We start from the raw sequence: 12,214 nt of genomic DNA on the forward strand, positions 1-12,214 counted from the left end.
GCTGCTTCAGCATCAAGACCAACCCCTCACTTGATGTTATTGCTCCCTGTACGCTGCTCAGCTAGAAACTTCAGTAACAAAATGGGACAGATTTATTTATTTTATGCACAACCAAGGTTCACCTGCAGGGTAAACCCCTTCTGCATGCTGCAGTTGCAGAGACACAACCAGCCTTCAAACAGGCTGGTCCTCTCATTAGCAACATCAGGTGCTGGCACTGCCAGCCGCTGTTGTTGGAACTGCAAGAGTTCAGTCTGCAACAAATTAGGCCTGCAGTTTTCTGGGAGCAGTGAGCTCAAAAGAAGAGTTGACAAAATGAAGTCCAGGCAAGAAAAAGTTCACAATTCTAACCTCAATTTTGAATCATCAGTCCCAAACACAACTTTTGCTTGAACAGGTGAACCTTGAGAAACTATGCTAAATACTACCAAAGTTGAATGGGATGTTACCAACAGCCTCTCCCTCGGCTCATAGAAAGACAGAAAAAAGGACTCTTTCTACTTTTCAGTGACAGTAAAACTTTGATTCAATTTTCAACTCAGAGTGAATATTCCTCCCTTCAGGTGTTGACATACAACACTGAATTATTTTTTTCCTAGATAAAGAACACAAAGACATTCTGCTGGAGACAATTGTCATTTAACTATGCATATCCTAGAAAGCTGTAAACAAGTCCTGATTAAACTGAACTGACAACTGGTTATTACTGAAAGCAATCATATGCTCTCCGTGACCAAAGCTTTCCTGGCAGAGCTGTCTCTCTCTCTCGATTTATCATTAGCATCTACATCCTAGCACTGCTAAATAATTCAGTACAGAATTTAGTCTTGTGTCCTTGCTTCTCTACCCAGAAACAACCCTCACTATTTGCTGTATATTCCAGCAACAGGGAGGAAAACCCTGCCTGGTTCCTCCTCAGGCTGCATAACTGATGGGGAACCTTCACTCTCAACACAGAAGTGCAAGTTTCATTAGTTTTATTTTGTTGGAAAAAGTGTTTATTAGACACCTAAATATAGAACGTTATTTATCCACACAGAGTCATGACCATGTGGGCTCAGATTCACATGTAAATTCCCCTTTTAATAATCCTAATGCAGGGAGCGCTCCAATCAGAGCACTATCAGCCCCAGCTCCCTGATACCTGATGCCAGCTTTGCTGGTAATGTAGGCCACCGAAGCAAATCCAGAGAGATTGAGTTGGAAGTGGAGAGAGGCTCTGAGATCTATTTGTTTGGCTTCCTGACAAGGCGGGGGGTGTCTAACTTCTTTTTTTCTTTTCTACTATAAACAGGATATCATTTAAGAGGAATCATAAGCTGAGAGCAGCCCAGCTGGGTCAAGGCTGGGAGGCGGGGACACAGTTGCAATCAGTGAAGCAAGGTGGAAGCACAAAGACAGAAGACCAGGTTAAATGAAAGCATGAGGTGGCTCTTAGGCAGCAGCTGGAAAAAATTTGGACATGCTGACAGGGGAAACTACGACTGGCTAAACAATGAACCGGGTGGGCCACTTCTGGAAACGGAGCTTCAGGTCTGTATCCCTCTGTCTCTCTCAAAGTATCCTTTGACTTTGCTTGTATGTGTACATCGGTGTAACGCTTCAGTGTATAGCACAGAGTAAATACCTGGGTATTGAGGTGTATCAAAGCAGTAATGCCCAGTTACAGAGAATCAGAGCATTTACTTATTGCCATTGTTTGAAATGCATTTGTGGGGAAATAACATTAGAAAGAAAAATCTTGTTGAAACAGCAAATAAAAGAAGTTTAATTATTTCTTGTAAGCATAATACATTCTGCTATTTCTTGATTTACTTTTTTTTAAAATATATGTTTACACTTTGGATCTGGACCCATGAAGCCTTTCCACAGATGTTAAGAGTCAGTTACAGTCAGCAACAAACTCTTGTTCCCTAAGCTGTGCGCTGATTACTTCTCCTAGAGAGGATCACATGCAGGCAAGTGGGGGGAGGGAAGCAGCCCTCAGAGATGAAAACACAGCCTGCCTTTATGGCTTTGTCTGGGAGACAGTGAAATGTTTTCTCTGATCAGAAATAGTAATTTAAGGTGCACATATGTCCCCAGTAAAAGTCTAAGTCAAGTAGCATTAGCAAATGAACAGGTCACACTACTTAGCCAAGACATCATGTGTATTATTGTAAAATAAAAGAGGTAGGAACAGGTAGTCAAAACAGGACAAAAAGTTTTTAAATGCCTCTACAATTTTAACAAAGTATACATCATTATTAATGTTACCAGAGTTAAAAGAATAGCAATGGCTATGTTTTCACACCTTGAAACTGGTTCTGTCCAGCAGTGAGAAACTAATAGCATTGCCAGAGTCACATTCTAGTAAGTATTTGAAAATTCATTAATTAATAATTAATGTAAATCTAGACTCACTTTAAAATTATGTTTCATAATTAATGTATACAAAACCACATCAAAATGCTTTTCTATTTACCAGAGGTATGTATATTTGCTTTTTACAAGCAATAAAGAATCAGCTTTAAGATGTAGGATGGAGCTTGGAAAAGCACCTATGCATGGACCACAGCCTAGTGACTTCAAAGCAGACTTTGTTCCAGATCCATTTTAAACATTACAGAAGTATTGGCTTCCTGGTTCACTTTCAAAAGGTATTAGTATATATATGGGCTATACCAATAAAAATAATTTTAGTACGGTTCTAAGAACCCTAGCAAATCATTAACAACATAATAAATCCTAGCACCAATCAATCACTTCAATGGGAATTTAAGTAAGCCAAATGAATTTTTGTTTTTCTATGCTTATACAAATGCTTCCTTTAAACTCATGTTTCACCTTGTTAGGTCACTCCCCTCAAAGCCAGGTACTAGGCTTCTTTTATTTAGACAAAGAGTGCAGTTCTAAACCCATCCCATTACTCTTCATGGAAATGCCACAAAACTGGGCTGAACTCTGTATTTCATTCCTTTACCAACAGGCACGAGTAAGATCTCATCTAAACTGATATGGGTCATGTAATCCATAAGCTGGCAACTGTACATGCTCAGCACATTAAAAAAAAATGTCAGCAGACAGATTACTAATGAAAGGTTTTACTACTTCTAGTCTGTGCTCAGTGTTTTGGAAAACTGACCCTTTGCTTCAGTCCCTACAAAGATATAAATGAAAGGAAGAGAACAAACATGAGGTTACAACAGCCAAACTAAAAATCAGTTTGGGGATAAGAGAGGATCTTCTAGAAACATAATCCCTTTTACCCCCATGCTCTTTTCTGCCTTTCTCTTTATAAAGGTTAATTTCCCTGTATTTGTGTGTCTGTAACCTGTTTCATGCTGGAAGTCAGAGCTTTATTTTTGTCGATTACAAACCCAGTAGTAGCTGCTTGTGATGACAGAGGCAGAGCACATTGATCTCCAGTGAAGTGTCAGTATCAAAACAAAATCAGTCAAGAAAACACTACCAAATAATTCACTTAAGCCTTTCATATTCTTGGTTTAGAAATTCTTGTTGTTAAAGAGTAGAGGATTTTATTTTATATATGTTCTGTAGTTGGTTTATTTGCTTACACTTTTCATTTAAATTACTTAAGATTCGATTTCATTCTAGATTTTTTTTCCCCCCATTTTGGAAGTTATTTCTGCTAGCTATACAGACTGGTTCCTTTTCTAATTCTGAGCTTCAGTTTTAGAAGTTAGTTTTAGTTCTGCGTAGAAATGTAGTTTTATTTTAGAACTTCAGAGCAAATACTAATATTTGTCTACGTTACTTTTATTTAAATTATTTTTTTTTTTAGTAATCCAGGGTTTTTTTTACGGCTGCAAGGTTTTTTCCAAGTCCTAATGCCAAGATCTCTACAACATTCTTCAGTAGCCCCTTGGCAACTAATTCCAGAAATGGGCACAAAACAACAACTGAAAAACAGAGTTTAATCTTGCTCAATTGTCTCCCAATACTTTTTATACATTCCTGGATACTCCTATAGGAAGTTAATCAGCTTTTTTATCTTCATCTCAGTATAAAGTGACACCATGTAAAATGTTTGGTTGGAGGCAGTATCAAAATGATCATGTAACATGTTACTTATGCTTCAGGTTCTGGGCACCTGTGAGACAGTTCACTTTTTAAAAACAGTTTAAATCCAAATAATACACTAAAGTAGCCTACAGATTATTTAATCCAAACAGTATAGCTAAGGTTTAACATTAGTAGTGATTAAAAAGCTATGTATGCTTTGAAACACAGACTGAGGAAAAAAGGTCCTAAACGTCACCTGTCAGCACACAGGAAAACATATTACCCAATCCTTAATCCTACCTGCTTCACAAGTTACTATTTTGCAGATCATAGTAAGACATACTGTTCTTTCACAACTGCACAGCACATTATAGTCACTTCACTACTAACCATTCAACGTGCTATTCTCCCCACCTTTCTGAGCATACAGCCCAGGGTTTTATTTATTGCATCTTCTTCAAACAACGAATTTCCTCTGTCTTGTTTTATACACATTACTGAATGTCACTGGGCACTTGTGTAGTTATTTTGGACAGAACAGGACAGAACAGTTGGAAGGGGCCTGCAATGATCATCTAGGCCAACTACCTGACCAATTCAGGGGGTGCAAGATGATACAAACCATTTCATAATTACCCATGTAATTTTTGCCCAGATCCCTTAGTATCATAAAGTATTCACACTGCTGTTTCACCTTCAGAGACAGCAACGCAGATGCACAGTTTCAGTAAACCAAACCCAGGGATCCCAACCTAGGCACTACAAGTGAGGTATAACTAACAAATAACCAACAACAAGAACCTCAGCTGAATTGTCTTGCCCACCCTCCAAAGATACAGTAACAGAGTCCGGAATACAGCTCACCAGAAGAGCATTCACTATCCCTAACTATCACATAGTCTTCTCTCTTCCTCTAGTCTCCCAACTCAGTTACTACACAGCCTGCAACACATTACCCTGACCTACTGTGGTCTTCTTCCCTAATCTATCTATCACAACCCTAAAGCAGGCACTTCGTACACAATAACAGAATTAAAGGATTATGTGCATTGTTGTTCAGATTAAAGATTCACAGATTTCCAAAATGCTGCCATTTATTCAGCTTTGAGAGCTTCATTTTGCAACTTTAGAAGCAATGCTATATGTTACTCTTAGAAGACTTCTTAAAATAAATAGTTCCTCTTCTTCCATTTTCCTAACATTAGATGCAAATTGGCCTCTCCACTATAACACATTTTATGTATTTCCATTGACAAATATTTCTTTGCAGGACCAAAGATTGCTGAGTTCCAGTCAAGGCTTTTGGGCAAAGTATTGCCCCAATACCCAAAAACATTCGTTAATTCCTTCTATCGTGCTTAATCTGTTCTTCCCCTGCTTCCCAGTTCATCACTAGCCCTTTCATTTTTCTTCTTTTGCCAAGAGAATGAGTCTGGTGCAGTGAGAGAGGAGCCCCAAAGTTTGCTCCTCAGATTTTTCTTCTCAGTCCTATCCACTCCTACCATGTTCACTCTCCATTCCCTTTTGGTTTTCCTCCCCACAGCTTTGCATTTTGTGCATCCTCCTCACCAACCAAGGCTCTCCATCCACACTGGTGTGCAATTCTGATGCACACTCTTCTCTGCTTTTCCCTCCCCTGATGAGTTCACAGCTCTTCACTTCAGGAAAACTCGTTCTTATTTTGTGCTTCAAAATCCGTATCCAACCCATCAACCCCTCTTCTGTTTCCTTGCATTCCGTGAGTTCTCAGAAATTCAGTTGTTGTATGAGACCATGTCTTATAACAGGATGTATCAGCCAACCATAAGACTAGTCTGCGCTTCCAGAAGCATATGAATGATACACCATCCTTGGCCATTATTTAAAACATAAACTCCCTTTCAGTGAAATTCAAAAGGAAGTTGCAATGAGTTGAAAGGTAAGAGAATTAGGGCTTTCTATATTTTTTAATAGTCTCTTGCAGGAATCACTGGTGATCTCGCCTTCTATCCTCATGAACAACCATAGCAGTGTACAACTCACAGATCTGAAGAAAATCACTTCAACCTGACCGAAAGCCCACTCCCTACAAATTAAATGCAAAACTTACACTTAGATCTCAAAAATGCACTCTTCACTGATCATGAATAATACTGTCAAATGCAAGCTCAGCTCTTCTAAATATCTATTATAAAAGTATTGGTAATGTAATTGTATCAGCGAGACTCAATATACCTAGTGCACAAACATAATATAGAATGCTTTTTCTCATTTTTCCTGCGAAGTGTTATATGCCCATCATAAGACACAATAATAAAGCATTAAAAATATTTTTAAGAAACTCCCCTCATTTTTTAAAGATATTTAGTGCCTGCATTAGAATAATAGCTGAACAGTTTCTTTCAACTCTGCTGTTTCCTGTAGCTCATTTAATGGTCAGGTAAGACAACAGCTTGTACTGCCAGAAACACTTTAATAAGAAATGATCAGGAAGTATGAGACATTTCTTTAGTGTGCATTTTTGTGGTTAAAGACTGCTGTAGAACAAAAGCTTAATAGCTGCTCCACGATAGTTCTGATGTATTTTAAAACTATTTTAATGGCCTTGGCCTCAGACCCACATTACATCATGGAAAAAAGAAAAAACACAAAACCAAAACCAAAAAGGATAAGTCTCTCCTGAACTATTCCTCTGTTCCTTAGAATTCAAAACCCATTTACTTCATTTTTTTGTTTTTTAGGCATGACCACATACTAAGAATTTCATAATATGATGAAGAATTGGAGAGGTAAAAAATGCCTGGTAAATAATAATCAGCTGGTTGTAGGTTACAGTGTGATTTTGCAGCTGAAGAATGACTGTGATTCTTGGAAGAATATACCGAGAAAGTTTATGTAGACTAACAAGGGGCATTGCAGCTACTGGCCCTTTTCACAAAGCCATTACTGCAAATAGCCTGCTTACATCCTTGCTTCCAGATGTTTTGAGGAAAGAACCACTTGAGTTCTCCTAGCTTTCAAAGCTGTCTTTATTCAATACAAAGGAAATTTGATCCATTTATCTGGTTAGCCTCACCATAGAGACGTGAAAAAACAGCCTTCAAGTACTTAGAGAGAGAATGATTTGATAGTAAACAGTATTTCAGGGGCTGGGTTCCCCCCCATTCTAGATTAGACTCTAAATGAGAACCAATTATTAGAAGCTAGAGCTAAAGTCAGACTAGAAATATGATCTAAATTTTAAAAGGAAAGTTAATACAATAGAAGAGCACAAATGTTATTAAAGAAAAACAAAATTGCTTGTAACTCCAGTTAACAGGGCAGCACAATTAAAAAGCTGCAGGGAAGAGGCATTTTGTGCCACATTTTCCAAGAGATTAACCTGACCAAACAGTCACGGCTGCAATTACTCTCACACCAGAAGTTCTTTTTCCACACTTTTAAATGGAGAAAAATGATTCTTGGGTAGCTGGCAGAACAAGCTCAAGGAAGAGCCCCAGTCCAAGCTGTCCTGACACATCGTGTTTTATTTGGGGATGGCCTGTAAGGTCAGGGCAGCCTGGTATTGTAGGTAGCGGGTCCTGAGAAAAGGGATAGTTGCTGTAATATTTGTTCTGTAAAGTAAACAGTAGAGTTTTCCAAATAGAAATACGATGGTGGATCAGCAGCCCTCTGCAATTCAGTGTTCTCTCAGGTTTAAAAGCTTAACAAATCCCTCACAAAGAGGACTGGTACCAGCATAATCCCAGTGTAATAAAATCTCATTCCAAAACTTATACAGTTCTAGGTTATTAGAGTTTTCCCTGATCATAGAGGCAGGGTTTTGAAGAAAATCACCTTCTTCACAACTTCCCCATTTCTTTTCTCTCTAGTTGTCAAAATATTTTTTTTAACGGACCATCAAATAGAGTTTGACTATTCATGACTCTGCAAAACACGTTGCTCCAATGCCACTAATGCAAATGGAAGATAACTTGGAAAAGCAACAGCTAGGTGTTAACAGAGAGAGGTCGATAATGTGCATTTTCTCTCCAATTAAACAATCTCCAGAAATCTGATGCACTACATATTTGCTTTAATTACAGAGCAAACAACAGACGAGTTCAACCAAAGATGACATAGAACCATTTCTGTGCATCATATTGCCTGCCACCATGATGCTCTTCCTGGCATTCCTGCTGCTCTTCCTGTACCGCCGTTGCCAGCGCCCCACTCCGCAGGGACAGATCTTCAGCATCGATTTACCTGAGGCCCTACCCGAGCATGACATGTCCAATTTCCTTTCCGTGCTCCCCTGGAGCAGTGAACAGAATTTCCACTACTCCACTCTGCTCCCTGATGCTACATTCCTCACTGTGTGTTTGCCTCCATCCTACGAGGAGGCCACCATGAAGACTTCCTCAGATGAGGCTCACATTGAGCTCTCTACAGACCCAGTGCCTTCATACGAAGAGAGTATGTTGCAGTCCAGCAGCACCAAATAAACAGAAGCACCTTAGCTGAAGCATGCAGTCCCTCAAGGCACAAACGTGGAACTGCTATGGCCTTGAAAATTAGCAACAACATTCCAAATTAATTAATGAAAGAAGAAACATGGAGTAACAGGGAATGAGCACCTTCACCTCATCCTTTGATTTCCCCTCTTCCATTTACCGCAAGCATACAGACACGGACACCAAATCAGTCCCAGATCAGTAACGTGGGTATTCCAGTTAACAAAGCATGTCATGAAGGATTAAACTTAAGGGCAGGTGGAAATCTGTCCCTCTGCAGTCCCCCAGCTATAAGGAAACATGAATTATGCTATAGATTCACCAGTCACAAAAAGGGCTTTTAGTACATACCTATTGTGGTTTGACTTTTTCTTTTTTATGTGTTTATTTTTAATTGAGTTTGTAACAAGCTGATTTATTCAGCCTGTGTATGTTAACATCACATCACTCTTCAGTGCTCTGAAATGATTCCAGCAGCTCTCAGGAAAACAAATAAATATGTAACCTCTACAGAACTTCCAGCAGCTGCCCCAAAGGTTCAGGCACGTGCTGTGGACAAAGGCTGTCTTTTCTCACCAATGAAAAACAAGGACAACCAGAGAAGACCTGATCATCTTGGGTGAGGAAGACTCCAGCACCACAACACGAGCACACTTGCACTGTTGACGTAGGTTATTTGCCAAGTTCTGCAGCGTACCACTGTTCCAGACTACTGGCTTGACTTGTTTTCCAATTTACAAGTCTACAATAATAAACCCTGTTACCAATTTGGTGCAGCATGGAAAAGAATCAGGGGAAATTTAATAAAAACAAATACACACACACACACACGAAAATCTGGTCTGTATTTCAAAACTGCATTATAATCCCTTCCCCTTCATCACTGCAGCAAAGTAAATCCTATTCAGGCGCATTGGCGATGGCGGTTCAGCCTCTCAGGAGGCCTTGTACATAAATACTTTTATAAGACGTTATCTTTTAATTCTTTCTTACAGGGTAGAATTTTCACTATGTTGATAGATGCTCTTGTTAAAGAGGGTGGCTATTACAGATTCTGACAGCCTCAAAAATTCTGACGGCTTCTTTGCAGGTGTTAGCTCATCCATGATATTACATTTGTCTGTGTCTTGCCTGTGGAACAACTACTACATGTTTCTGTGTGCAGTCTCCATGTAATTTCTAAACGCTGTCTTGGCTTGTGCCTTGTGATTCCAGCAACTGTCATGAGTTATAAATATCAGCCAGTCCTGCCTCATGAATATATCACAGTCTTTAAAAAAAAGTTATTAAAAATGGAGGAGTAGATCATCACTGTACAGCAGATGAAAAACAGGCCCCTTTTGAGCTGCAGTTAATAAGGTTTCATATTATGTCAACAGCGGCACAAATGACATTACCACAGTAACCAAGTGGTCCAAGTCAAAACCTGTGATCCCACTCAGATTGTTCCCTAAAACCAAAAAAAGTCTGCCGTTTGTAATTTGGAAATGGGATTGTTTTCTTGAACTACACTTATGAGATCATCACCTTTGCTAATATTCCCTTTTGTTCACCAAAGCGTAAGACTAACAGCAGCAGATGTTTCAGAAGAACCCAATGCAACCAACCATTTCTGTTTTCAGACCACGTCTGGGATGAGTTCCTGGTATTTGTCGATGCATTTGAACGTACCATGTTTGACTGTGTCCTTGCATGTTGTTTACCTCCTTAATATTTGGTATATACAGTCATTGCCAGCTACAAGGAAAGGTGGAAAAATACAGAAGTCCCAGACAACATATACTACCTAATCAGCAATGTGCAAAAGTCTGAGACTCAAAAATAAATCACCTCTGCCAAAATTTACAAGTATGCTTGAAAATTCAGCCATCGTTGTATTGAAGTGAGTACAGTTTGCTTTAAAAGATATGCTGCGTTCTAAAATGAGTTACACTGTTCTTCAGCACAGTTTCTTGTTTATCCTTATCAGGGTAGGGCCTGAAAAATTGGCATTTTTTCAGACATTGAAACAGTTACACAGGCAGTGCAAACAGGGACAGGTAACCTGGGAAAAGTATCAGGATGCTGCCTGGTTATGTAGGGATGAGGTCAGGAAGGCCAAGGCGTAGCTGAGGCTGAACTTGGCAAGGGAAGCAAAGAATAACAAGAAGGGCTTCTAGAGGTATGTCAACAAGAAAAGGAAAGTTAAAGAAAGCATATCCCCCTGATGAATGAAAATGGTGACCTCTTACCAACAGACAAGGAGATACTCAACAACTTTTTTGCCTGCCTTCAATGGCAATGCTTAAAATGTTTGGCTGTAGCAGGAATATGAAAACAAACAGAGGACATTAGTATGGAGACAGTTGAAGTAAGGTATGTACACTCCTGTCTAGCACAACTCTGAGACCTTCACCATCGCTCTTTTCCAAAGTATTACCAGAAATCATCAACTGGAGATGGAGCACAGTGCTACATAAGTAGCTAGTATGGTGTCTCTAGCCCAAGACTGTTGAGATAGTCCTTAGGTGTCCATATCAATAGGCCTTAGTGCCACCATGAGGTCCTGCACATCTCCCATGCTTCTGTGCTCCTTTTCAGCAACCCTGATCCTGCCACTCCCACCCATAAGAACAAAAGGCCAAGTAGTCTCAGCCTGTGGTATCATAAGAACTGTATTGGAAACAAAATAAAATAATCCTATTTTAGATGCTTAGAGCATATTTTTATTACAAAACTAGCAAGTTAACACACTTGTAACCACTCACACACAGTTCTAGATGTTATTGTAGACTCTTTGTAAGCCAGGCACTAAATAAATTCTACTTTCTTTTCCTAAAAATATGACCTGATACAGATTAGCTTACAAGGAAAGAACTGCTGCTTGATATTGCAGGTCAGCCTATAAGTCAGAAGGCTTGTTTTCTAATCTATTATTCTTTACCTAGCTTATGCATACCTTATTTTAAATATAATATATAATAAAGATTTTACAGATGACAAGCAAGCTATATTACAAGCACAAAGTCTGCCTGGATGCTGTATCCAAGAGTTCCACATGAACAGCTCACTCTTTTTAGCCAATATCACCTCAGAAACTTATCATCACCTTTTAGACCTATGAAGTTAATACAAATATTTTGGCAGCTATCTGGACTCCTTCCAAGGCCTCCCTCCACTCTCCAACTAGCTAACCACACAGTTGTCGGAGGCATTCATTATTTTGGTTCGTCCAGTTTTATTTATTACCCAATTTCCAGTGTTACCTAGGACTGTTGTAAAGTATTTACACAGAGTATATTGATTTCCAATAAATATAATTTTCTATCTTTGTTAGAAGATAAAGACTGTTTCCAGAATGGCTTCTATTTAGAGCAACTATACCCATTTTCAAAAAGCTGGAAACACTCTTTCATTATAATAACCATCTGCTTCCCTGGCACAAATTAATCTGTGCACATTTCCCAGTTTCCAGAAAAGGAGAGCACAGAAAGGCCTTCTCTCTACTAGAGAACTTGCCACCATGTCTAACAGTGCAGCCACTGAGATTAAATTCCCACTTTCCTGAAGACTCAGCTCGTTTGGAGAAATGGGACGTCACCACACCTAACAGCCTCTCTGAAGCAGAGGCTGGATTACGTTGCTGTTGAGCTTTAGGAAATTCACAATAGTTCACATATCTTGCCCACTCTTGTGTCCCCGATGCTATACCAGTCCTTTGTGATGTTAGCAATTTTCATATACAGGACCCAACAATA

The 12,214-nt window shown here is 39.2% G+C and overlaps 1 protein-coding gene across 1 annotated transcript; it reads left to right on the plus strand.

Moving 5' to 3' along the window:
* The first annotated feature begins 1,195 nt into the window (after positions 1-1,195).
* SMIM28 (small integral membrane protein 28) lies at positions 1,196-9,541 on the plus strand. The gene is made up of 2 exons (XM_069850979.1): positions 1,196-1,533; positions 8,070-9,541. The coding sequence occupies exons 1-2, from the start codon at positions 1,423-1,425 to the stop codon at positions 8,466-8,468; spliced, it is 510 nt and encodes a 169-aa protein (XP_069707080.1). The 5' UTR covers positions 1,196-1,422; the 3' UTR covers positions 8,469-9,541.
* The last annotated feature ends 2,673 nt before the right edge of the window (positions 9,542-12,214 follow it).

The sequence above is a fragment of the Phaenicophaeus curvirostris genome, chromosome 2 (genome assembly GCF_032191515.1).
Source record: "Phaenicophaeus curvirostris isolate KB17595 chromosome 2, BPBGC_Pcur_1.0, whole genome shotgun sequence".
In the NCBI taxonomy this organism is placed as follows: domain Eukaryota; kingdom Metazoa; phylum Chordata; class Aves; order Cuculiformes; family Cuculidae; genus Phaenicophaeus; species Phaenicophaeus curvirostris.

Bases quoted from the DNA above. Each gene is read 5' to 3' on its own strand.
- SMIM28 (XM_069850979.1), top strand. From the start codon at position 1,423: ATGAGGTGGCTCTTAGGCAGCAGCTGGAAAAAATTTGGACATGCTGAC. The intron at 1,534-8,069 runs GTCTGTATCCCT...CTTTAATTACAG, and splicing joins TTCTGGAAACGGAGCTTCAG to AGCAAACAACAGACGAGTTC.